This window comes from Urocampus carinirostris, chromosome 1 (genome assembly GCF_059441175.1).
Source record: "Urocampus carinirostris isolate Australia breed hairy pipefish chromosome 1, RoL_Ucar_1.0, whole genome shotgun sequence".
Taxonomy (NCBI): domain Eukaryota; kingdom Metazoa; phylum Chordata; class Actinopteri; order Syngnathiformes; family Syngnathidae; genus Urocampus; species Urocampus carinirostris.
The window spans coordinates 35,936,744-35,964,693 of NC_142349.1; the positions used below are offsets into that span (position 1 = coordinate 35,936,744).

The window sequence follows — 27,950 nt, forward strand, 5'->3', positions numbered from 1 at the left end:
TCATTTTCCATATATTATAATACAGATGCAAATTGTAAGTTTATTTTTTTTAAACAGCCTATTATTTTACAAGAAATAGATAACTACTTGGGACTTCGAGCATGTCCTTAAAACAGGACATAATATAGGCACCGATCCTTGGGCTCAACTTTGCTGTCTTTGCCCACCAAAAACCAGCATCATAGGGCAGCGGAGGTGGGGGACCAAAATGAAAGGAAGAGAATGTGTTGGAAAGTTGAACTCAAATTCAATAAATAGAGCGGGTAAAATCTCTTTTAGAGGAAAAAGGCAAAAAAAGGCCAAATTGAAAGAATAATATGTCAGAGATGAATGGCAAAATGAATAGCCTTAGTTGACACTTGTGGTTTTTGCTCTTTCGTAGGATTTTGCCAGACTGCGTAGAGTACTGAGCGAGGGTCGTAAAAAAGAAAAGATGAAACACAGCCGAGTCGAGGTTGAATTTGAGAAAAAAGTTGGCTTCCCGTCAGGGTGTGTGTTTCTTGCTTGGCTGCATTCCCTTAAAACTCCTCCAGCGTCTCAATCTCTCCCATGTTCAGCCTCTCAGACGATGCGTTAACAGAAAAACCTAACGGCGTAACAAGCAAAACAGAGTAAGGACGCGTACTCGGCCTTATTGAGTCGCAACGGGGCCGCTGGCCCTCACCTAGAAGACTGGGATCCGCACGGACCATCTTCTGCTTCTTTTTCTTCTTCCCTGAGGTGACCGTCTCAAAGCATTGTTGATTCTGCGGCTGATGCTGCAGCTGATGCTGCGGCTGATGCTGCGGCTGATGCTGACGTTGCTTCTGATGACTACTTGCGTGATTGGCCTGATAAAGGGTTTTTAATCAAGTTACACCCCACACAGAATCCTTTTTCCAATGTTACAACACGTTTACAGATGAAAAGAGACACATAAATAGAGTCAACTCCTGGTAAAACGACACGAAAGTGTAAAACTAAAATACAACAAATTTCCGAATACATGCACTTTTTAAGGACTTTCAAGGCCAATTTTTCAACTTTTCTAGTACCATTAAAAAAAAGAAATCCAGCATAAGTCATAAATCTTGCACATCCACATATTCATCTGTAATTTACATCTGCCATTTTTAATTTTGCATGTGAATTTAGATATGATTTTTAGATCTTGAGTAAATCACCAATGTATTTGTTGTTCTGAACAATGTGTATATTTTTGGGGCAAATCTCTTCCCATAGGTGTTTAGGGTACAAAATGACTAATATGTAGGCCATTACAATTTACCACTAAAATTTTAAGTGTCCATAGGTAAAACTTAATCCTCGCACTAATTCACATTTCATAGTGTACCCGTCCGATTGGGCGCAACCTGTAGGGGGCGATGACGCTTAATAAGACAATGGCATACCAAGGAAATCAACTAGTGTTAATCACCAGAGAAGAAATACAATAGCAAAGCGAAGCAACCAAAGAGCAGTGTGAGCGTCATTTTTAAGCAAACTTGTTGTGAAACATGGCAAAAATTCTAAGCATTTACAAGCACTTCACCCAAACACTATGCACTTTTCAATCTTTAAAAAACTCAAAATTAAAATTCAAGCATTCTCAATGATTTCAAGCACCCATACGTACCATGCGGAATATACCAGTTGCGTATTTGGCCAATTAATTTATGACCAACACATGCATTTTTATGTTCCTCAATAATGTGTGACTGATCGTTCATGATTTCAAATATTTTTAATGGCTGTAAAGATGGCATAGCACCAATACAATGACCCAAACACCCCCCGCCGCTACCACCAGGTCAAATTTGATCAAATCTGAAAAAACTAAACAATGTATTTAACACATTTTTCTAAAGGAATGTCAAAGCGTTTCCATAAGTCTCAAGACCAGTTTAAAGCTCTAAAACCTCTGCAACCATGTAATTTACTTTGGCCAATTTTTAAACATTGTGAAAGTTGTAAATGTTTGACTTTTCTTTCCAGAAGTCAATCACTGATTGAGCACACTTGCGCGCGACAGTCGCACACAAAAATGAATCCCGAGTTGCATTGCTAACATTTATTTTCAGCTATGATTTGAATACACATCAGAAATATGCACATATTTAGGCTGGGAATTAATTTCATTGGCTAACCGACGTGTCAGTCAATCAACACTCAAATCGGTCACTATTGGCTGTTTGAAACCAAAGAATGCCATGTCAGTTTTTTCAATACAGGCCTTTATAAGCTATGACAGGATAAGGACCTTGAAAAAAGAAGCCTGCTATTGATTGAGAAAGGTGTCAATGGAAAGGTCAGGGGCCAACAGCCATATTGGAAATCATCTTATGAGTCTGTTTACCTCAAAAGGGAATTATGGGGCGAAACGAACAGATTAAAACTAGGACCATTAAACGATGCAGGAATGCTGTAAGGCAGGTTTTTTTTTTATCTGTTGGCATTATCGTGTGTTTTGGAGTAATATTCTACACAGTTGGATTCACTAGATTCCCCTGAATGCAATGAGAACATGTTTGCGGAGAATCGTGTCATTAGCTGACTATCACAGCATGTTATTAGTGAGCTACTGTTTATAGTTTTAGATTATCTCGTTTCAGACTGACCAGAATATTTCTGTAAAGAGTACCTTTTTAAAAGGTATTCATATTTTGAATCCCAACATTTTAAGCTTCCCAATGATATGCGGAATGACGTATTACAGTGACTGGTGACATCACAAGAAACGCCTTTGTTTCACAACAGTCTGACGGCCCGCCGGCGGAACACTAAAGGGTTTATCGTCACAGAAACCTTGCAGAAGTCACGGTTACGTGACGCTAGTCAGCCGTCCTCTAAATCGCTTCCTTTCACTGAAAGAAAAAGCCCATCCAATTTTGATGTACTTTTGTATCATGACAATAAAGACCAATAAGTCAAGTGCAATTCTGTTTTTACTTATAGATCTCGAGTTGCCATTTTGTTACATTCGTCTATTCTCAGTCGGTAATAAGGTCATTTTGACATACGTTTGCATGTCACTATGTTTAAGTTCTCCCAAAAACCAAAACAAGCACAGACATGCAATTTTCCTTAAAATCGAAAATGGCATCAAAATTACAATACGGGTAAGAACAATTGCAACTCGTTTTTTTTTTTTTTTTCCAAATCCTGCAGCCCTAGTTTAGACATCTTTGTAAATTAATTCAAAGGGTAAAACTAGTGTAAACAGACATTTTATTATTACTATATTTTCATGGTGCACAATAAAGTATTCGATATTTTTAATATGTCGCCATTGAAAATCTGCATTTTGGTTTTGGCAACTGGTGCCACATATGTTAGGGCCAGTGTTGGACTCACGACATTACACCTGCATGCTTTTTTTCTTTTACGAACATTACTCTTCACGTGCATATCCGAATTTTATTTTGATGACGCATAGGTTAAGCGTTCATTCGTATATTTCTCACTGACCTGTTGCTGTTTACCAGATTGCGATTGGTTCTTCGGCGACAATGTTTTTTGCCGATTGGCGTTCTGTTTGGCACGACGCTCCAGGAACTGTTTGGCAAAGTCCTTAGCTTCGGGAGTGTCCCCCAAGTAGGCCTTAATATAGTCCTGCACCTCGTACGCTGACTCCACTTCTTTCAAGAATGACGCAAACGTAGGAACTGCGTTGAAATCGCGAGCATGAGGCAGGAAAAACGTTAGCACAAACCGGCGTCCCCGCCTCCATCCGCGCCAAACATTTTGCACATCCATTTACCATCCAGATTGTTGGCGGTGTTGAGGTTATGCAAAGTGTGCTCACACCACTGCATGAAGGCGTCCTGCTGACTCTTGTTGGCCCCTTGAAACAATTTGAGCAGCTTCTCTTCCTCTTCTGCCTTCTTGTTTGCTCGCCCACCTGTGGAGTTATTTCTTGTGGACAAACAAATAGAGTCGAAGCAAAATTAGTTAAGGTGGGCATGAAACACATTTTACACAAATATGAAAAACATTTTCAAACGTTTTGGAGAATTAAAAAACTGCAATGAGCTATGATTAACCCCTTAACATTCTGTTGGCCCGCCAGCAGGCCGTTGGACTCTTAATAAGCAAATCTGGGTTTTGTACGATGTCACCAGTCACTTAAATAAGTCATGCCAGATATCATTGGTTAGCTTAAACGCTTAGGATTCAGGGTATAATTACCATTTCAAAATGTCTATCACAGAAAAATCACGATCAGTCTACAACAAGATAACTGCAAACTATAAAGCTGGGATAGCTCACCGATAAATCCTCTAGTAATGAAATTATTTTGAAGACTTTCTCTAAGCATTCACTCGTTTGATCCAGGCCTATCCAGTGAATCCAAGAGTCTAAGATACTTACTCCAAAACACACGATAATGCAGACAAAAAAAAATCCGCCTTAAACGTTTTCTGCATTGTTGGACATACCTTGCCTCAATTCATCTGTCTACAAATAAACACACAAAAATATTTCCAATATGGCTGTTAGCCTCTAACCTTTTAATTGATACCACTCTCAACCAATAGAAAGTTTTTCTTCACCGTCCAATGCCCACATTAGCCTATGGGGGCCTGTATTGATAAAACAGACATTGCCTCCTTTAGCTTTGAATATCTTTAGCCAGTAGAAACAGAATCAAACGATGTTTGTTACATTGGCTAACCCATGAAATTCTAAATTTAACAATATGCAGATGTACGGATTGCATTCAAACTAGACCGCAAAATAAACATGTGTAACGTCACTTACGATTCTTTTTTATGCACCATTATTATGCGCAACTGTGCACAATAGTAATATGCCTGCAGAAAGAATAGCCAAACATTCACATCTTTTTCAAATTGTCTAAAAAAATTTGGCCAAAATTAAATACAGTTGCAAACGTTTTAGTGCTGTAAACTGGTCATCTCCAAACTAGCCACTTTTGGAAACAGCTAGACCTATTCTTAAAAAAATTGTAAAATACAAAGTTTAGGTTTACAGATTGTGATCAAATTTAACAAGGTACCCAGTAAGACTTTTAGGATTTTGTCTCATCCCTTTTACCCAGCCAAGAAACCCATGCTACACTCATCCACAGGAATTTGATTGCAAAAATGAAAAATCGGGAGAGAATGAAAACCTTCTGGTTCTGTGTGTACCAACTTAGATCACTTAATATTACTAGAACTAGCAGTGACTTCAGTTTGGGACAAAACCTTAGTGTGTTGCCTTTCACAATAAACCAAAACAGTTCTTAGTCTGCAAATGGTCCAAGACCAGCTCAGTAGCCTAGATGGTAGTGTGCCCGCTTTGAGACTGGGAGGTCGCTGGTTCGCGCCTCGGCCGAGTCATACCTAATTGGTAAAATGGCGGCGCCCTCTGTTTGCTGCGGCTGCATCGGCTCGCTACAACGGGTCAGGTGTATCGACATTTCGTTCTGTGTACATTGTTACAAAGAATGACAATACAAAGGAAATTATTATTATTATTATTATCAGCATCAAATTTACTTTGGGTACGTCTTGGATTGGTACTTTAGGCAAATTTGACAAGAACGTTAAGGGGTTAAAAAAACTTTTTGGACTCTCAAAGAAAGCATGAAAAAAAAAGTCTAAAGAGACATTTACTGGACATTGTTTAGTTATGACAACATCAAGTCATACCTGAGATTGGCATTGCCCTTGGTTTTCTGTGCATTTCCTTTCTTAGTGGGTGGAGGCTGCTGGACTGCCTCCTTCACGGCTTCATCCCAGAAGCCCATGTTGGAGTTGTTGGTGTCCCCCCAGATACTGCTCGAGTCCTCAGCCCAGTTTGAGCATGGGGTGATGTTTACGGAGCCCCATACGGAGCCGCTTAGGGAGGTCTAAAGAAAACAATATACGCTGGATAAATACCGGTAAGAAAAAAATTTATCGTGCTTTCCCAATCATATTTTTTTAACAGTTTTCCCTATCCTTTGTTATAATCTAGGTTGTTTAATTACTCTAAATTCGGGACTACAAGCCGCTACATTTTCCCTTCATTTTGAACAGTGTACCTTTAACTACAGAGCGGCTTGTTTTGTTTATTCTCGCAGGGCGGATGGTCGTGGGCTACTTGGGACGCCCGCCGGGCCCTTCCTGCTATCTCCCCAGCTTCAGTGCCTGTCGGGGTCCTGCATTAAAATGTGCAAGTAACTGAACTCCCTTTGATAGCCAACTGCCTCGTAATCTGGTTAATGACGCGGACTAGATGTCTGAGATCCTCACTGTCCCTCTGGGGCAAGATTGCAGTCTTGGCAGAATCAGTGGGGGATCATCTCGACAAAAATCATTAAAGAAAAATCTAAGAATTTTTCTAAGTAGTGTCGGCTGATTGAACATTTTAGTGTATATTTTTCCAAATATGACGTGACGTTTTTCTGCCCGATATCAAAACAATATAATGAGTGTATTTATCATTTTAGTCGCACAAGTGCATATAAGTTAATGCCATTTTAATTACCAACGTGGCATGCAGGTACATAGTATGTACATTTTCATACTTTTGGTATTTTTAATCAAAAAGTGAACATTGAAAAGTAAACACCTAGGAGCTCAAATATCCCGCAGGTTGCAAGAACACGTGGCTGTTGAAAATGGCATTGTGCTGTGATTTATATGTTATTGCATTTAGGAGTGAGCCTCTTAAAGTGTGCTATGTACATAATTTGGACGTATAGACACCCGTTATAATTCATAGTCTTTGACCTATCCTAAACCCGGTGTATTTAAATGCATTTCCCGGGATTTTGGTATTTTTTTCTTTAGTGCAGTGGAGTCAATTGTATGCAAAGTAAAAATATTGGTAAGTTGCGATTAAGTCCAAGTATAATAACAACAATAATAATAATTCTGACTGCCAACCACTGCAGCCCCATGATGCTGGTATTGCATACTGTGGCACATCACACGGGTGACAATACTTTTGCATTACTTTGCAGAAACTTTTGAAAAGAGTTGCAAAAGAATTGTTGTACTCTCTACTTTGTTGTTGCATAATCAAGTGTTGTGACCTTGAATTGCGTGTGTGTGCCTCTTGGGACAGCCGAAGCACTTGTGGGCATATTCACCCTGCACTGCTTCAAAGATAAACAACTGAACGATTGGTGGGAAAGACATATCTGAGTGTTTCCCGTAGGAAATGTAAACAATTAAAATAAAAATGTGTTTGATTCTAAACTTCTGTTGGTCAGCTGTTTGAATCCGAGTGGATCGTGACATTGTTGGCAAGATGTCTATAGGGGGCTAACCCAACCCAGCGAACATAACGCATCAATACAGACTTGGGCAGGATGTAAAGAAAATACTCAACCGATTAAGCGCTGCAATTTTTCATGGAAGGAAAATCTTAACCGGGAAAATGTTTCTTTCTCTGAAACCTTAGACTATCCAAATAAGGATTTTGAACCTGGCTACTTGGCAAAAGAAGGACAAACCTAAGAGGTTTCTAACGACGACGAAACGGGTGACGATGTGGAGGAAGAAGTCATTGAGAAGGATTTTGGTGACGAGAATATGCCGAAGAAGACATGAGTGGACAAAACATTCAGCGATTCAAAAATGAAAACAAAAACATGTCTCCAGCACACCAATCGATTAGCCACTGTGTGCCCCGGACAGACCACGGGGAAACTGTTTAACACATAGTCGCGATGACTAACTTACAAGGGTGAGAATGATAATGCGCTGGACCACTATCACTGCACCGGAACTCCGTCCATACTTAGGCTTATCATTTCAGCTGGAATTTACAAGTGAAAAGACAAAATGAAAGCCGAGATGAGTATGGATAGGTCTGATACCACTGAACCTTTTGAGGGGTTGGAAGTGAAACAATCATTAATGGCTGAGTTTTCAGACCTTAAGTTAACTTCCAAGTGTTGTAGACTGACAAATTGTGTTACCCAAAAATTGCATGCCACGAGGGTTAATAATGACTGGTTAGTTTGTTGATTAAAATTGACAGCTGCAGACAGAGTCGGTAAAGGAGCGTCTTAATCATAGGATAATGTGTTTTCTGATATTTTTCAAATGTAAGAAATGGATGTAAAGGAGTTCATCTCTATGTCTGTTTGACCCTCCGGCATAAAATATGGAATGGCTTTTACTAAAATAAAAGATGAGTTTTTACTTGAATTTGCACATGCTGCTTTTAATCAGCTGTGCACTGTAGTCCAGAGTTTATAGTATTTTATAGCAAAGATAACATGATTTCCTTGTTTGCTCGCGTCCAAGTCTATTTTGAACTTGTCCTGCAAAGTGAGTTAATATGCCCTGCAAACAGCTCTTGGATCGCCTGTCTAATAGGGGACACATACATTTCTGTTCTGAGGTCGGGGAGGCTGGGTGAAAATGTGATTCTGCTGCTGAGTGTGCTGTTGCTGCTGTTGTTGCTGCTGTGGCGGCTGCTGCTCTTTCTTTTCTTTCATCTGCTGCGCTTCCTCCCTTTGAATCTCCAGCAAGGACTTGGTAACAGGAGCTTGTTTGGCAGCGTGTCCCCACCCTGACAGCTTAGCCTGGGCCTGCTGGGCCTGCTGCAGTGCCTGGTGCTGCTGCAGCTTCATGAGTTTCTGTTGCTGACGCTGCTGCTGCAAGGCATATTGGTATTAGAATAGTACAAAATAGGAAGTTAAATATACTAGCAGCAGTCTGGTGATCAGGACAATCTTACTTCCTCTAGTGCCTGCTTTTCTCTCTCCTCTTCCAGTTTTTGGATTTCTGCCAGTGAGAGGGTGTTCTGATTCTTTTTACCAGTGTTGGCAGAATGATGACCCCACTTTGATGACAATGGAAGCTAAAAACAGAGCATGAAAAACATTTTTTATATTTGAGTTTAAAAAAAAAAAGCCTCCAATCCTATGCAGTGTTCTCGTTTGCCTTCGTCCCTGCGCCCTAGACGCATCATTTTTGCTGGGGACGCATTGTGTCAAATCAACATGCGTCCCTGAGACGCAACTTTTTTGACACCAAATTGTCATTATTACCCGATTATTCTTTTTTTTAACAAAGATTTACCGCACTTTAAACTTTTTGTCAGGCAGATCCGCCATTGTTGCTTTGGTCTCGCGCCGATCTCGGCAAACAAGATCTCGTTGCTTCGAGATGACGTCATTGTTTTGGTGGTTGTCGAGTGAAAGCGAAGTATGCCTCCGTAAAAACAGTTGGTATTAGGTGCAAATCAACAAAAAATTGGTAATTTCTTCAGTGTCGGTAATAAGTCGAAACATAATACAGAAAGTGGTAACAACGGCAATAATTCCGGCACGAAAAAACGGCAGAGAAATTATTCAGAAGACCGCAAAGGCAAGTAAAACACGTGTTTTGAAGCGAACGATTCGACGAAAGATAAACAAAAGAATACTCCTAGCAAGAAAAGGACTTTTCTGCCAAAATGGACTCAATTATATTTCTGGTTACGCTATGAGGAGGAGGATGATAATGGAGGCTACATGTTTTGTGATGCGTGCACTCAGCGTGACAAAAAAAATTGGATTGCAATAATCATTTCGCAATAGGAACTTTCAAAAAAGCACATTGGATCCGCACAACGACAATGAAAACCACAGATTAGCTATGGAAATTCCGTTGCTGAAATTGGGCCATGAGAAGGCATTACAACTGTGGCGGGTCAGCAAACCACGAAGAATATATGAACTGAAAAATCTGAAGTGATTAAAACTACATGAATATATAGACTAATATTTCAGCAATATTATTTTGTATAATGTACAGTATTTTTGTGAACTGAAAAATCTGAAGTGATAACTGCTTTGTATTACCAATTAAGTGTGATGATTAAAACTGAATGAATATATCGATTTATATATTTGTCGCCGATTTACAATTTCAACCTCGATAACACAAAATTTTGGGGACCCATAGATCTCTGTTGGGACCCATATATTTTTGAGCATGTGAGTCCCCAGGACCCATCACTTTTCAGAGGTAAAATGAACACTGCCTATGACACCTACTTCCAGAAATCTCAGTAAGCAGAGCAGTTTACCGGGCACCGAAATACCTTTATTCTTTATGCGTCATTCACTGCTGCCATGAACTTGCTTATTGATTCATTTTTTTAATACAATAACGGCAGTTTTGGACACACCTGTTTGCTTTGTTGCCTCAACTCTTTACATATAGTAGTTTTCTCATTTAAGGTATTAAAATTATAGATATATTACTTAACAAAAAACAGTGTAATTAAAAAAAATATTAAGGAAACTGATGTCACATTATCACAAGAAAGTAAGCAGGACATCAAGTGGCTAGTTGGGAGAACCTAAGTAGACAATGCATGTTTTCGGTAATTTCTCTTTTTTTTTTTTTTTTTAATTAAAATAAAAATAATACGTGTGTTTGGTCATGTTTTAAATGCACACAATAAAATATTACTCAGCAAACACCATGTCAAAGAGGTGTCTAATGTTATTAATAGTGGGTCTTGCTCATTACAAGTTTCAACATATAAAACCTTTACAAAGATCATACAGGGATTTTTGTAGCTCAGATTAAGGCAGAAGAGGTAATCTTGACTAGAGAGGCGCAGGTACCATACCAAGGTATCAATGTCTATGCCAACCATATTTAAAAAATACTAGTACTGTTAATGCTGCCCTTCTGATGAAGTTTTACTATCAGCAATTACGAATTAGAAACAACAAGAAAATACATTTGCCTACAAAAATTGAAAAATGTATCCACCAATGCATATAATTTTTTTATAAAGAGGCCAATATTTTTAAAGCTTTGAGTTATTAGAGAAAATGTATTTCACCTTCATCTGTGCAAGCTGTTGCTGCTGTTGAAGTCTCCTGAGCGCCTCCTGTTGTTGTTGCCTCTGTTTTTGCAGTTCCTGCTGTTTCTGTGCCTCTTGTTCTTTCTTCTTTTGCTCCTCCTGCTGCTGTTGAGCAAGTGCAGCTTCCTGGGCTGCTGCCTGGGCTGCTGCCTGGGCTGCTGCCTCCTCTAAGGCGAGCTTTTCCTCCTCGCGCCTCCTTAATGCCTCCATCTCTTCTTGTTTTCTGCGCTCCTCCTCCTGTTAAGAGTCAGACATGAAATGTGAAAAACAGGCCAGCTGCTTATACATGAATGATGCTAACAGTTAGGATCTTTCTTAACAAACCAGAATATTGCCAAAAATTGATAACATAGAAGGATGTGCATGCTTGTGCATACTCCACACAGTTTGTGAAATAATGTAAACGTGTTTTGTCAAATTGTGCTTATTCAGCAATTAAAAATTCAGTCCATTCATAGATGAAAACGGATAAGGGCTGGCCTTACTTGTTTGCGGAGGAACTCTTCTCTTTTCTTCCTCTCCTCCTCCTCTCTTCTCCTTTCCTCAAGTATTCGCATTGCTTCTTCCTGTGCTAGCCTCTCCTCCTCCTCCTTTTTCCTTCTTAGTGCCTCCTCCTGCTCTCTCTGTCGCCTAAGAGCTTCCTCCTACAGATGTACAGCATACCAATTTTAGTCAGCCCTATCAATCCATTGTTAAGAGTTTCAAGCAATTTGGTAAAAACAAAAAAGATAACGCTCGATGTGCCCAACCAGTTTTTGTCTAGCCAATTCCTCCTCCTTCAGGCGCGTGCGCTCCTCCTCTTGATGAGCCTGCAGAGCCTCCTCCAGGCGCTTTCTTTCTTCTTCTTCTCTTTTAGCTCTTATTTCAGCATCACGCCTCTCCTGTTCCAGCTGATCAAAGATGCAAAGATGAAAGTTGAGGTACTGAGAGTTCTTCAGGGGATATATTTATCAAGTTGAGCATTTTACCTTCAGGACAGACTAAACTAAAAATAATTTCCTTTTGCCTAAATTAACAGCCAAGTAACCTATGCCTGTAGAACACATCAGTATACATTTGCATTTTACAAAACAAATAAGAATTTGAACAATTTTCTACACCTGACCGCAGAGGTGGGAAGGTTACCTATTTTTTTACTTAACCTCTAGAGAGCAGAGCTTGTGTTTGATGCGTAGTGAAATAGACACGTTTATGCAGGTCGTAAAAGCTTTAGTAGTTTTCTTTACAATGACTTTTTATTTTAACTCTTAAAATGTAAATGTCAGTAATATGACACTGAACGCTTTTTACATTTACTTGTTGCTGCTGTTAAAGTCAGTGGAGGTGCCGGATGTTTATATGCTTAACCGCCCCTCTATGCCTACCAATCTTGCCTTGTAGCGTGCTCGGCTGGTTCTGCCTTAAGAGAGTTGTGCATATTTGCAACTCAGTGTTGTGCCATTTTTCACTTTAGAATTTTGTCAAACACACATTAGTCATGTAATTGAGTAACAACAGCCAGAGGTAGTCCACGCCTAGTAGGCTGTATTGTATGGTTTTGGTGGGAAAAACAAGACGTCTCGCCATTGTGATAATAAGTTATAGGACGAATTTTCGTTTAATATTCTTTAGTTTGTTTACATTTATATGGTTTTTACTTATTTCTGTTTAAGAGATGGTTTTGACAAGTTACTTTTATTAACTAATGCCTGGAAAATAAAACGTGATATGTTAACATTATTCCAAAATGTTAATCTTCAACTGTTTAAAAACCATTTCACCCAATATCTAAAAAAAAAAAAAAAGGTTAAAAAAATATCATGCAACTAAAGTCGAAGGTCAACTGCTAATTACATCAAGTTTCTTTCTTTTTAATAACTTCCTAACAAATTGGCACTTTTGTACTTCTAGTTAAAAATTAAGTAGCATAAGTAATTTTACTCTTATCATAGTAGTCTTATGCACAAGTATTGGTAATTTTATTTAAGTTCCAACCACTTGTATTTTTAATCTTTCTGCTAAACAGTCACTGGTTTAAATGTTGCATACCAGTTAAATGATTTAGTAAACTTAAAAAAAAGCCAAACATACTGCTGGATTCACAAACAGTATGAAATAATAATCAAAACCACAATTAATTTCACAACCAAGACAAGGCTGAGAAACTTGGATGTAAGCTAAACTTAACTGAAACTTAGTTATACAGTGTGATAATTCTGCATTTTTGCACGTCAGCATTTGTTTGGTTCTAAATTAATTTCTTTATGTCCAATAATTTATAGGTTGGTCTTAAAGTGTTTTACTATAGTTTGAACTTTCTAAAAAATAAGCAAAAAAATACCGTTGCTGCCTTTGTTTTCTCTAACTGCTGCATCTGCTCAATAGTTGGCGCCTTTGCCATGGAGTCTATTGGCAAATCCCACACACTGCTGCCATCCCATGCTGTTGAGAAAAAAAAACATTTAGGTGTGACACTGACATTGTTTTCTTACAGCTGGTTGACTCACTGGTCGATGGAGCTGGCAGAAGGTTAGGCGTGCAGGGAGTCTGAGAGGGCGGGTTATGCATTTCCCATACAGAACCGGAGTCGGGCACAGACAGGGAACGTGTAACAGGAGGTAGAAGGCTCTCCGATGTTCTGCAAAAAAAGAATAAATTAGATTAGAACAAAAGGGAAAAGTACTATTTTTCTGAAAACTGAATGCAAAACAAACCTTATCTTGAGAGCCTGGTATTGCTGTTGAAGCAGGTTGAGCTGTTGTTGGTGTTGTTGCTGCTGTTGGAGGGGAGCAGAGCTTAACACCGCAGCCTTTTGCTGGGCCAGAGCCTGAGCATACTGCTGCCTAAAAAACAACAAAGATATTTCACCTTTTAATACATTACAAAGCTGTAGGTGCTTTTCCCAGGGCATGTTTGTGTGTGGCCATCCACAAATGTGCTCTTTTGGGCGGTGGAGATCTGAATTTACTTTTAAAACATATACACTTGTCATTTCGCAACACAACAAATTGTAAGAGCATGCTATAAGGCAGATTTGTATTCTGATTCCATATTACTGTCAATATTTTCTTTTTAAAGTAAAGGAATCCAAAATAAAAATTGATGACAGTACTAAAAATACTGAAAATGTTAATGACTGTATTTGCATACCGGTCAACCTCCACGGCTCCAAGCCCATACAAACTGATGTAATTTCCCGTACAAAATGCATGATGGGAAACCCCCAGGCGGCAGACGCATGCGATTGACAAATTTGCGTTTTTCCGTACAGATTTCCTTGTACGTCGTACTCGTCTTAAAATGCATTAAAAAACGTACTTTGTACGGCAAAACCGTACAGGTTGACAGGTATGTTTTTGTAGTGGAAGAGAAATTGTCAATATTTGAACATTCAAATTCACCTATTTTTTCCAAGTTTTTATCGATGATACTTTGTTACAGTCAGGAGAGTACTTTTTGAGGTAGCTTTTAAGGGAATTGTTTTACTTTGTCCAGAATCATATTCTTAAAAATAACATGACTCACTATTTCATCAATGATTTGGAGGAAAATGTTTGCTTGTATTTTAGTTGCAATTTAAGTATGGAATACAGCACTACTCTTGCAGGGGGGTACATTTTTTGTCCATTTTATCACTTATCCCCATAGCAGCTGACCTGTAGACACATGCTAATGTCTCCATTTACAGAATACTGTTTGAAACTTTATAATAATAATAATAATAATTTCCTTGTATTGTCATTCTGTGTAACAATGTACACAGAGCGAAATGTCGATTGCACCTGACCCGTTGTAGCGAGCCGATGCAGCCGCAGCCAACAGAGGGCGCCGCCGACCACTTTTTAAGTCTTAGGAATGACTCGGCCGGGGCGCGAACCACCGACCTCCCAGTCTCAAAGCGGGCGCCTTACCATCTAGGCTACTGAGCTGGTATACAAATGGCCATACCTTAAGAGGTATTGATATTGAAGCTGCTGCAATTGATAAAGGTTGAGGGCAGTGAGCTCCTGTTGCCTTTTCAGTCTTTCTTGATCTGCATCACCCTGCATCAGCATTAAAGCACAGATACAAATAGTTGATACTCTTGTAATACAGGTGAAAACGTTAATATAGTATTTGAGGGAAATTGGGATTTTTAATAAAATGCTTGTGTATAAGAAATGGTGTACAGTAAAATTGTGAAAATATGACCCAAAAAAAGCCTAGAAATTCATTTTTTAAAAACAATATTTCATAACACACTCATAAGAGCCATCAATTGTGTGCACCACAAAGTACACACAAATATTTGTCATTGGAGTCTTTTTTTGGGTGTTAAAGAAAAAAAAATTCAAATCAGATTTTAACAAGACAGAAAACAAGTCAAAGATGGGAATTTAAAAAAACAGATAACCATGTCAAAGACATGGACTACATCACCATAAAGGAGTTTTCAGAAATGTGATACATCTCTGAAACTCTTTTCAAAGAAAAAACATTTGTATTATAGAAGATTTCACGTTAGTGAACACACACCAGAAGAGGTGGAGGTGCAGGACCAGGCATGAATGGGACCCTCCCCCAAATCTTCATCATCTCCCCTAACGTCTGAAAGATGTCATCGCAGCCTCTTTTAACCAAGAGAGACATAGTGAAATAACCAGCCTTGAACCATTCTGCCATCTCCTGGTTGCTGAATGGTCCTGTAGACAACAACAAAGGTATATCTCCAAAATGCGAACATGGACATCCTCATATGCCTTTCTTGAAAGTTGCTGCACCAATCTTACCCTGGATTTCCCCTTGAGGGTCTTTGTAAAACCACTTGAGTGCAGCCTTGTGGGTTAGTGGAAAACCTGCAGGTTTGGGCTTTTCTTGTGTGTTTGTTGCAAGTCTGTCATCATCCGCAGCACCATCTTGGAGATAAGCCACCATCTTTTCTGCCTCCTGGTGATAGAAGGATGGTGAAAGCCAACAATGTTTTATTTGGTAGTTATATACTAATGACAGTACAAAATATATCAGTATAGTACATCAAAATTTTGGGCAGAGGGCAAAATCAAACGTAGCATAAACAGTGGGTTCTAAAGTCTGCCTGCTTGGACAAATTATTTGGGATATCCCAGATTCTTGCACCTAGGATGCTTCGGAATGGCAGCCACCTTGGACAAACTAATAGGCACACCTCAGATTACTACAATACTGATAAAAATATACTTTTGAACGCCTTTTTATAGGATATATTTTTTACTTTACTAAATATATACATTAAAAATACAATGAAATTATGGAACATTATAATTAAGATGAGCAAAATATTCAGCTAGTGGGATAAGAATGTTTCTGCAGTGTTCAATTACTACTACTCACATTTCAAGGAACATCAATGACTGCAAGCACTTCTACAAGTACTCCTTGTCGTGCTAAAGAACTACATCCAGAACTTCAAATACTTCAGCATTCTGCATGTATAGCCTTTCACCATGCATAAGTTCGAATCCCTTTAAAAATGAACCGCAAGGATTTTCCAATTAACTATATTTGCCATCAAAGCGGCGCTGCCACGAGCGGCTGCCTTTTCCAGCAGCTGCCCTGTTGTTTTATTGTCTGCTCCTATCTTCGGTGTTTTTTCTTCCCGTTTTGACAACTACACTATGGATTACTTCTATCCTATGGACATGGGTTTTAACGCACAAGAAATGCGTGTATTCAAGGAATTTTAACTCCTTGCCCTGAAGATTTCTCGTGCCGGCGTGATGAAGGGGCCCATCGTGGAGGAAAAAACGGAGCTAGCAAAGCGGCTAGCGGCGTTATAAGTCTTCGGTACCATCCGTAATCATGGTAAATGCGAACTCACGACCAAATAAGATCATCGAGTGCTGGTGGAAAACATCGAAGCGCACAGGGAGCGCAGTTGCTGTGTTTTGCGGAAACGTGGCTCACGTTTAGCATTCCGGACGCTAACGTGTAGCCACCCGGAGCTACCCGGAGCAATCCGGCTTCAACGCCGCTAAACAGAGACACGAAAGCCGGGCAGAATCGGAGAGGAGGCGGACTTGCTAACACGAGGAGGTGTATCCCTGGATTTTCACAAAGAAAAGTTTTCCATCTGCCGCAGGGATGTCGAATTTTTGGACTGGCGTGACGTCATCCACTTCGCTACAAGCACCCCTGGGGCATCATGTTCATCTGTTAATAAACAACAGGGTAGACTGCTGGAAGTGTGAATTTCCCTACGGGGATGAATAAAGTATCTATCTATCTATCTATCTATATCGTAACTTGAAATGTCAAATCATATAAAACACAACTTTTGAAACAGAACTCAGTCTACAAGCAAGAAACTCCCGAGTACATCATTATTAAATTACCTGCTCCAAGTGTTTCAGTCCCTCATCTTCATCTGTGTCATGTGACATGGGATTGGGCCTTGTTATCAGGGTTAAAACATTCGAAGAAAAAGGTAGGGGATTGTTCATCCCCACCAAACCCTCCATTGTCTTCTGCAAGGTGGATGGCTGTGTGCGAACCTCTGTGAGGAACACATACATTTTTTGGATAATTGTCATCTTTCCAAAAAATCTTTCCAATCCCCAAAAAGTCACCTGTGAACGTGGGGGAAATATGCGTCATGGGAAGTGTCATGCTGTTGCACATGGGGACATGCAAGGGAACTTTGCAGGGTTCGGGTGGTCTCTCCAGGGGAGGTTGCCTTTCAGCTGTCTTTTGGGAGTCCTCCGTTCTGTTGGGATGGCTCGGCGAAACGGACTTAGTAGTTTTCTGGGACTCTGGGATTGGTGGAATGGCAACAGATAACATATCTTTTGACATACTTTTCACCCCCGTGAATACTAATAGTAGAGGGAGAAACATATCAGAACACAACATCAATCTTTACTGTTGTAGATCTTTTGGCACAACAACGGTAATTTATAAAAACTGAAAAAAGCTAAACAAAATGACACCAAAAAGATAATCATATTCTGCAGATACCAAGCTGTAGATAGTGAAATATGCAGCAGAAAACAAAGTTGAGTATCTTCCTTAGTTTTGCTTAAACAGCGAATCAGGTGCCCTCTTGTAGTCTGGAATTTACGGTAGTCGATGCTGCTTTTGCTTAGCATATTTTGGCAACAGGTCATTCATTGGCTTTCTTATTTCAAGTGAAATAGATTTCAAGGGGTCCAACCTTTTGGGTCAAAATCTTGCTTGGCCTCTGTTTCTTCGGTCTCGTTTGGCCGGTTGTCTTCCTCCTCTAGGGCTTCCTCACAATCATCCAAGCGCTTAAAATCCAATTCCGCCTCCTCCAGAATTGGCTCTTTGTGGGGTTTCTGTTACAGCAACAGATAGTTATACTCTCCATGGAAACGTAATACAAAGTTAATCTATGAAAAACAGCAGATTGAAACTAATTCTCTGTTCTTACCTTGAGTGAGAGAAAGGCCCCCGACGAGTCAAAAGTGCCCGCCTCCTCGTCTGCGTCTTCCAGGCACCACTCGGGCAGAGCGTCCCTGTCATCCTCCAGGCTGCCACTGCCCGACCGCTGCCTTCTGTAGCTCCGTTCGTCCTCCCGCGAGTCAAACAGGGCACGGCGTCGCTGGTCTGGATGCCACAAAGTATTCCTAGACCCATCTAAAAAAAATAAATGATCATAATGGGCTTCATTACAAGGGATACTGGACAATACAGTTTAAAGATTGTTTTTTTTCCGCCATTTCACCTTTTTTAGACTGAGTTTACTTTGCTTTTTAGGGTAAGTCTGTATTGAAAAAAGTTTTTTTTTCTCATATAAATAGAATAGAATAGAATTTACTTTTATTGTCATTCTTTGTAACAATGCACACAGAACGAAATGTTGATACATCTGACCCGTACAGTTAAACTGTCGCGATCCGATGCAGCCGCAGCCAAACAGGGCGCAGCCATTTTAGTCATTAGGTGACCAAACCCCCCAATTCCAAACCTTAATGCTGAGCGCCAAGCAGGGAGGCAATGAGTACCCATGTTGTAAGTCTTAGGTATGACTCGGCCGAGGCTTGAACCAGCGACCTCAATTATGATTTTTATGTATTTGTAGTAATATGTACCACTAGTGTAGACACGGCATTCTCATTAGTTATTTTTGAAATGTAATCCTTCAGCTCAACGTCCACTGAATTTGATCACAGGATGTTCATTTATCATAGCGTTGAGAAACCGAGATAAGTTCTAGAAGACGGTAAGTGGACTCATCGCAGATGGATAAATACCAGTCCATTTCACCGCTTTGTTTTTTTTTTCAGGAAAATAATTCAGAACTCTGTGTTTGGTCTAGTGGTTGCACAGAAAACATAGTTCTAAAAATATATTCATGTTGCATTCTTCTTTAAACGTTTAAAAAGATGCTGAAATAAAGTACATTCCTCAAAGATTTTACTTTATTCATGTTAAAAAAACATGTTATTTATTAAAGCCCAGCATTTGCCCATTGATGGAAAAGACAGGCTGACATTTTAGTATATATTTAGCTAGTTTATTCAACCCCTGAACGTTCCTGAAAATTCGCCTAAAATCCCAATTCAAGACGTACCCAAAGTACAGTGCATCCGGAAAGTATTCACAGCGCTTCACTTTTTCCACATTTTGTTATGTTACAGCCTCATTCCCAATTGTATTAATTTAATCTCTTATTTTAAAACTATACACAAAATACTCCATTATGACAATGTGAAATTTTATTTATTTTTTTTACTTTTTTTGAATTTATTAAAAATAGAAAACTAAGAAATCACATTTACATAAGTATTCACAGCCTTTGCTTAATACTTTGTTGATCCACCTTTGGCAGCAAATACAGCCTCAAGTCTTTTTGAATATGATCCCACAAGTTTAGCACACCTATCTTTAGGCAGTTTTGCCCATTCTTCTTTGCAATAAGTCTCAAGCTCAATCAGGTTGGATGGGAGACGTTTGTGCACAGTCATTTTCAGATCTCTCCAGAGATGTTCGATCGGATTCAAGTCTGGACTCTGGCTGGGCCACTCCAGGACATTCACGGAGTGGTTCTGAAGCCAATCTTTTGAGATCTTGGCTGTGTGCTTTGGGTCGTTGTCCTGCTGAAAAATGAACCTTCGCCCCAGCCTGAGGTCAAGAGCGCTCTGGAGCAGGTTTTCATCCAGGATATCTCTATATATTGCTGCATTCATTTTTCCTTCTATACTGACTAGTCTGCCAGTTCCTGCTGCTGAAAAACATCCCCACAGCATGATGCTGCCACCACCATGCTTCACTGTAGGGATGGTATTGGCCTGGTGATGAGCGGTGCCTGGTTTCCTCCAAACATGGCGCCTGGCATTCACACCAAAGAGTTCAATCTTTGTCTCATCAGACCAGAGAATTTTGTTTCTCATGATCTGAGAGTCATTCAGGTGCTTTTTGGCAAATTCCAGACGGGCTTCCATGTTCCTTTTACCAAGGAGTGGCTTTTGTCTGGCCACTCTACCATACAGGCCTGATTGGTGGATTGCTGCAGAGATGGTTGTCATTCTGGAAGGCTCTCCGCTCTCAACAGAGGAACGTTGGAGCTCTGACAGGGTGACCATCGGGTTCTTGGTCACCTCCCTGACTAAGGCTGTTCTTCCCCGATCGCTCAGTTTAGAAGGCCGGCCAGCTCTAGGAAGAGTCCTGGTGGTTCCAAATGTCTTCCATTTACGAATAATGGAGGCCACTGTGCTCATTGGGACCTTCAAAGCAGCAGAAATGTTTCTGTATCCTTCCCCAGATTTGTGCCTCAAGACCATCCTGTCTCGCAGGTCTACAGACAGTTCTTTTGACTTCATGCTTGGTGTTTGTGCTCTGACATGCACACTGAACTGTGGTACCTTATATAGACAGGTGTGTGCCTTTCCATATCACGTCCAATCAACTGAATTTACTGCAGGTGGACTCCAATTAAGCTGTAGAAAGATCTCAAGGATGATCAGTGGAAAAAAGATGCACCTGAGCTCAATTTTGAGCTTCATGACAAAGGCTGTGAATACTTATGTAAATGTGATTTCTTAGTTTTCTATTTTTAATAAATTCAAAAAAAGTAAAAAAAAAAAAACTTTTTCACATTGTCATAATGTAGTATTTTGTGTAGAATTTTAAGATAAGAGATTAAATTAATACAATTTGGAATGAGGCTGTAACATAACAAAATGTGGAAAAAGTGAAGCGCTGTGAATACTTTCCGGATGCACTGTAAATTGAATGCTGTTCTTGAACTGTTTGGAGACTAAGGACTGTTTTAATCTCTTTTGAAAGGTAACACACTGAAGTTTTGTCCCAAACTGAAGTAATCACTGCAAGTGCTCGTAACATTTGAGTAATCTTAGTTGGAACACACAGGAACAGAAGGTTTTTATTCTGATCTGAGTTTATTTTTTTCTTTTTCTTTTTTTTTGCAATCACATGCCTGCATGGGCGTCCAAGATGGAAAACAGGTGAGACAATAGCTCAAAGCCTTACCTGGTACCTTTTCAAATTTCATCACAATCAAAAAACTAAACATTGTATTTTACACATTTATCTATGGATAGGTCTAGGCGTTTCCAAAAGTGGACATTAGGAGACGACCAGTTTACAGCTATAAATTTACTCAAACTGTCCATTTTACTTCTGCCAATTTAATTTTACAATTTAAAAGAGTTGTAAATGTTTGACTTCTCTTTACGCATCTCTATCACCATTGTGCACACTTGCGCATAATGATGGTTCATAAAAATGAATCATGAGTAAGGTTACACACATTTATTTTTCAGTCTAATTTAAATACCATTTCAACATCTGCGTATGCTCAGAACTGTGCCGTGGATGTGCTAACCACTCATCTAATGTGCTTATACCACTAACATGATGTCTAAAAATTGATGCAAATTTGTCTGTTACCTTTGTGAGGCCGACACATCAATAACATATTTGAGCTAGGCAAAAAAATGCAACTCATTGATTGCAACAATAAGGCAGACTAAAGCGGAGGGACCAGCCCAAAGCCTGCATGTTGGCCGTCACTAAAAAGTCTTTGTTTTTATCTAAGTCTCTGCAATATATGTGAACTCATAGCAAACAATGAGACAATGTATCACAGCAAGACCAAGCCAAGACACGTTTCCTGGGTGCATGCATAACTATTGCAATTGCACACCTTGTTTGATTATGCTAAATTATGGCAATTCATTTTTAGACTCAACAGAACAAGAGTTGATAAGGTGTTCAAATTGAACCGATCAGTATTATCCAGTCATGTCTTGATATTAATCTAACAGGCGTTAGACCCATTTTTCCACCATCCTTACCGCTTTGATCATCACGAGATGTGCGCCAGTTCTCACTCTCAGAGCGTGTGAAGTCATGTTTCCTCGACAGGCCTGGCCCAGCATCATCATAGTTGTTTCGAACTGCGGACGAATGGGACATTTTGATCAATAGAGTCAAGGGAAGTTGTCAGTTCTTCAGATAAGTTGCCACTGAAAATAATTACTGGGATTCATCTGGAAATGTCCTGGGGCACCATCTGCAGTACATGGAAATAGAGAAAATCAGTCCAAGTCAGTGTTTGCCACCATCAATGTACAAACATTATTTTAAAAAGCAGTTTCATCACTTACCAGGGTCTTTTCGAACTGGCTGTTCAAACCTTCTATCAACTCTGTGGGTCAAAAAATAACAGTAGATCAGAATAGATTACAAGATAAATTATGAAACAGTGTACAGAGATCCCTCTGCTTTTGCGGTAAAGGGGACCAGAACCACCCGCTAATTGAAAATCTGCAATGTCGTTTTTCACCTTCATAAAAGCCCCTAAAGGGTTATACTTACTTTGAGATGATGTCATTACCGACTCAGAGTATACGACTGCAACAAAATAACAACTGTATATCTACAGATAACACACAACACATGATTGCAGTTGAATGAATGTTTTTATTGTCATTATACAGAAGTAAAACTAAATTGGAGGGCTTTTCCTTTCAAAGTAAAAAAAGCAATTTAGGGTGGCTGCGCGCTAGCATTGCGTGTCCCGAATGGAGACAGATTTCTGGGATGGTTAAAATAAGAGTTGCAAATGTAGCCGTTTATCACAAATTGTAGGTCTAGGTCATCCATTACATGGCTAATGTGCCTGGTGTTGGCAAAATACAGGGTCATCAGTGGTTGCTTAGCAGAGTTGTTAACATAGCTGTAGCAGTAGAACGGACCTGCAGCCTCGCTTTTTCTTACTCTCCCAACCCCACCTCAATCGATTCCCGAAACAGATATTTCATGAAGCACCCGCTGGTAATCCGCATTTCTTTGTGTTCTTCTGACTTCTCTCAGAATCCGTTTTAATTGATGAATTTATTTTCACTGTTAGGAACCGCTAAAAGCAAGCCTCAGCTGTGCATCAAGATTGTTTTGATTCAGAAACGTAGACTGCGCATGCCCACTCTGGCTATTTGACTGACAGCATACACAGACCGGCCTATCACAGTCGTGCACACAAGCAGTCACGCCAACCCAAAACATGCACACACAATCTCCCTTGTGCAGGGTCTTGCTGTGTGCCCTCTCTGACCACAATAAACGATATGTTAGTATCAATGGACAATAAGGACAATTCAATTAAAAATCCACAAAGGAGTGAACAAGCAACAACAGAAATGCGAAATAGCGAGGGGTCTCTGTAAGGAAATTTTCTTATCTGCGTATTGGCAATGCCTAAACTTGAAATCTGAAAGCGATATGAAAGTACCTTTCTTCCCAGCTCTGAGAACGATGCATTTCCCTGCCTCCGCGGCCGAAACCTTCAACATCATCAAAACTTCTTTGGTAAAACCCGCCATCGCCTCTTCCGCGGCCTAAAAAAAAAAAAAAAAACACACACAGCAGACAAAGTAAAGAATCACTGCATTACTCTTCATCAGGGGTTTCCAACATGGTGCCTGGGTGTGTGTGCCCCGAGAACAGCTGAAGTGCCCGTGGACTTGTTCTGGAAATAGCTTACCAGTGTTGGCTCATTATGAAAGTAAAATATTTTGGGGGGCGGCTTGACTGAGTCTAAGTAACCTTAATTCTAACAATTAACTTGGTAATAACATAATAGCAACATAGTAATAATAAGTTTCAATTTTAGAAATGCATATCAATACTAGGTGCCCTTTGGGCTATCTAGTAACAAAAAGCAGCTCGGTTTGAAAAAGGTTCGAGACCCCCTGCTTTACATGCAAACATTTAATAATCATGTTGTATAGACATCAAGGTGCGCGGGGAGAGCAAAAGAGAACTATCCGAAAAGCGCTGGTCTTGAGTTGGGCCCAAAAGGTGGGAGCCCTCAGAGGCATCTTAAGTATTTGCAGTTGTTGCAGCTCTTCTCAAAAGGCACAGACACAGCTTTCTACGTCACGTTGAAGGTAATTCTGCCACAGCTGTAAAATTAGAAAGGAAATTAAGAAGCATTTACCTCGACCCCTTGAGGTACTTCGGCCTCTAGGCGCCCCCACTGCTGCACCGCCTCCTCGCACTTGTTGCCGCCATAAACCTGCACAGCCTTTAGTCATGGTACCATTTATCTGCAAAGACAAACAAAACCGAAAAAAAAAAATCAACTTTCAAACAAGTGCAAAAAAAGCGGCTATGTGGACACCCGATGCTAGCACGCGGCTAGCCGGCCACTCTCTAAATTATTTACTTATACTGAAAGGACAAGCCCCCCAATTTTGTTTTAATTTTGTATAATGACAATAAAATTCATTCAACTGCAATTATGCTAGTGTGTTATTATTTGTAGATCTAGAATTGTTATTTTGTCACGGTCGTATACTCTGAACCTGTAATGACGTCATATCGAGGTAAGTTTAACCCTTTGAGGGCATTTATGAAAGTGTGACGCTACTTGACGAATTTTCAGTTTTTGCAGGTCCTTGTCCCAATTAACCACAAAAGCCCAGGGATCTCTATTTCAAGGTGGTTAACTCTCCTCCTCATATATAAACAAATTTTCGGCATCTGTGTTAGGGAATGATCACAAAACGGCACCAGCACTTCTATATACGTGTGCGTCTTGACAGCACAAGGGTCAACGTTGGAGAATCATCAGGCGACTATGACGTGAAATTCGGAAAAAAGGTGACACAGGAGTCAACGCAAGAAGCACCCAATGGGTCTTTAGCCTGTTGACATAACTATTCTATCTGAAGTGATTGACTAACTCCATCCAAATAATATTTAAAAAAGTAAACTACAAATCATATCTTCCAGCTAAGCTGTCCATGCTACACACTTTTGCAGGAAGGCATGAATAAAACCCTTCAGTTTCTCTGTGTTCCAACTTATATTACTCACAGTCAGCAGCACTTGCAGTGACTTTCAGTTTGGGACAAAACTTCATAGTGTTACCTTTCAAAAGAGACCATATTCTTCAAACGGTTCAAGAAGAGCATTCAATTTACTTTGGATATGTCTTGGATTGGGATTTAAGGCTAACTTTACAGGAACATTTCGGGGTTAACAAGATAACTAGTAAAACACTGGACGTTATCATGGTAAAAAGTAATTGCGTACACCATCTTGTCGTGAGACAATTTCCACTTGTTTACCATAGAACAAATGGAAACTGGATATGATTTGAGTCAGCAAGTAAAAAGAAGTCACTTCTAAATGAAAAATTGGTTTCGAGAAGATGAACAGATTTTAGAATGTCTAGTTATACCTTTTCTTCCTCTGCAAAAGAATCAAGTGCCAAAGGCGGCAAAGGCTCCTCTTGCAATATGGGAAGGAACGCCTTATCTTGCAAGTCTAGTGGGATCTAGTAAAAATAACAGACATGAACAAAAAAAAAAGACACTTAAAATAATAGTTGATACACACACTTAAGCCTGGTTGCATTACAGTTTATATTCACATTAGAGTAAATGGATTCTTGTGAATTGGCTATCAGTATCTAATAGATTCAGACATCACTTAAACATTTGATAAGTGGGCTTTGTATTTAAAATGAATCATCAGATGAAGAGGTTATGTTTACCTTATGGTCTTTTACATAAAGTGCTAACATTTCTTCTCTTCCGTAGCGATAGTCTGCGAGCTTGTACTTTGGCAATGCAGGTGAGAGAGGTGGCGAAGCAATGGTGCTGCCAATGCTTCCTCCGCCACTGGTGCCTCCACCTCCAGACAGGGCACGAAGCCTGTGAAGACCCAACAGGTTAGTGAATTTTTGAACAACAAGCTGGAAGTCTGCAAGTATGAACATGTCCAGAAAGGATGCACTCATTTGGGGGAGGGGTACTTCCAATGAAAACTACTATCACAACAAATCACCCGATTGATCCTAAGCCTACTTACCATTCCGGTCCAAAGTTAAGCATCTGGGTCTCTGCCATTTTTCCTTAAAGGTCTGTAAAATCAAGTAAGAAAAAAAATCATACATTGATTTCACTATTTGCAAATTATTTATTTTGGGAGTGAGGGCTAATAATAGGTCATAATCAGGGAAGTCTCATCGATCAAGTTTTACTGAATTTGAGCAAAGATTTAGTCACCTGATAAGATGTCCCAGCCCCCCACGACAGAGCCCGCCCCACTGACAGACACACAAGTGTACTATTTCGATGTGCCCAGTCTATTTTAGCTCCTCAAGTGAGTATGTGACTATGCCAGACACCTGTAATTGACAGGGGAAGTATTCTTCACTTCAAGCACAAGTCGGAATGTGTCGAATTGTTTCTCGTTGAAACTCAATCTGTCAATTTAAAGTCACTTAAAAACAGCCACAAGAGCGCAGTTTACTTTCAATCACACTCACCATATGGGACCTCAGGATAAGCCACGTGTAATTTGCCACATAACGCAAAATGTATGAGGAAGATGACAGACATTGTAGTTGAAACGACAACACACGTCGACAATTTTCGGATAGTGAATTATGTGGACACACCCGCTGTCCTGTAAAGGCGTGCATTAAACATTTAAGGGAAATTGTGCGACATGAATGGACCATAATTGCCCAGACCATATAATCCCCCAGTGACACGAGTGTGAATCTATTAGATTAAACTAATGACCCTTCCATTCCACAAATAAAATCAATTTGGCTCATGGTTTAAAGCTAAGGTGGTGACTCTTGACAGTACTACAGGAATATTTCATCTCATTTTGTCACGTTGGCAATATAAACACTCCACACTTGGTCAATATAGGGTTTACCGCATTGCTTCGCGCACTAAGACGCCCCCAATCCGTCGCATTGAATTATTTCAATGACACCGAGATGAATGGAACGTTTTAAAAAGGCACACCATTGCTAAACCTTGTGTTAGCCGCGGTGCTAAATAAAGCTAACTGCAGTAGACGACCAAGTACACATACAGCTTCAATCTCAGCCAAAATTGTTGATGTGAGTAACACACACGTAACATCGCGCTCGTTTGCCCCGACGTGTTGTCAAACGTCAACGACTAATTCAATCATATTTTCGATATGGCCACCACGGCTTAATCCTCGGATAGCCCCAGCACTTGTGGCTAGCATGCTAACAGGTTAGCCCCCTAGCTTTTTCGTGGACCGAGGCCTCTCGGAGTAAACATGAAAGAGGCTTCACAACAGTGGCTCGTAAAAGGAAAGTCTTGGTACGTTGTTGTCTGAACGATATGGCACTTTACTTTCAGCAGTCTTGTGCTGGCAGTGCGTTTAATTTAGACTGTCTTACCTCTGCTTGACGTGACAGCGCAAGGTTTTCAATTCGAGTTGTGTGTATGTGTGTGTGTGTGTGGAAACTCTATCTCTCTCTCTCTCTCTCTCTCTCTCTCTCTCTCTCTCTCTCTCTCTCTCTCTCTCTCTCTCTCTCTCTCTCTCTCGTCTGCCCCTCCCTCACCCTTTCCTTCTCACTCTAGCTCCCCTCCCTTCGGTTTTTTGGGGGAAACCCACTGGAGTTTTGGGAATACACGCCCTATTGCAATGTGATTGGTTTTTACAAGAGATATGACACGCCCTATAAGGCTACATCTGTGCAAAATACGACCTTTGTACGTTTGGAAGGCGTGTCCTTCATGGACACAGTAGCCAATCATAATGGGGCAGCACGGGCCTTGTCCAGGACTCTAGTGGGAACCATATTGCAACTCAGTAGCGAAGTGTTGTTCGCGAAAAAAATCCGTCCGCTGCAGAATTTCACTCTTCTTCACGCGAACGCGCACTCTGTTCTCCCC

The 27,950-nt window shown here is 40.1% G+C and overlaps 1 protein-coding gene across 2 annotated transcripts; it reads right to left on the reverse strand.

The window, feature by feature from the left end:
- Window positions 1–27,568, reverse strand: gigyf2 (GRB10 interacting GYF protein 2). Of its 2 annotated transcripts, none has more exons than XM_088337056.1 (29): window positions 27,452–27,568; window positions 26,089–26,140; window positions 25,772–25,931; window positions 25,457–25,552; window positions 24,209–24,317; window positions 23,501–23,606; window positions 22,377–22,417; window positions 22,250–22,282; window positions 22,065–22,166; window positions 18,176–18,381; window positions 17,939–18,080; window positions 17,355–17,537; window positions 17,121–17,281; window positions 15,540–15,696; window positions 15,286–15,452; window positions 14,719–14,813; window positions 13,485–13,613; window positions 13,278–13,408; window positions 13,112–13,212; window positions 11,541–11,681; window positions 11,277–11,435; window positions 10,771–11,028; window positions 8,665–8,787; window positions 8,312–8,581; window positions 5,637–5,836; window positions 3,740–3,894; window positions 3,448–3,644; window positions 665–830; window positions 1–586 (listed from the first exon to the last, which is right to left on the reverse strand). In XM_088337056.1, the coding sequence occupies exons 2-29, from the start codon at window positions 26,124–26,126 to the stop codon at window positions 519–521; spliced, it is 3,894 nt and encodes a 1,297-aa protein (XP_088193182.1). In that variant the 5' UTR covers window positions 26,127–26,140; window positions 27,452–27,568; the 3' UTR covers window positions 1–518. The 2 variants fall into 2 exon arrangements, with proteins under 2 accessions (XP_088193182.1, XP_088193183.1); XM_088337057.1 differs by lacking the exon at window positions 27,452–27,568 and adding an exon at window positions 26,950–26,969.
- Window positions 27,569–27,950: the final 382 nt, after the last annotated feature.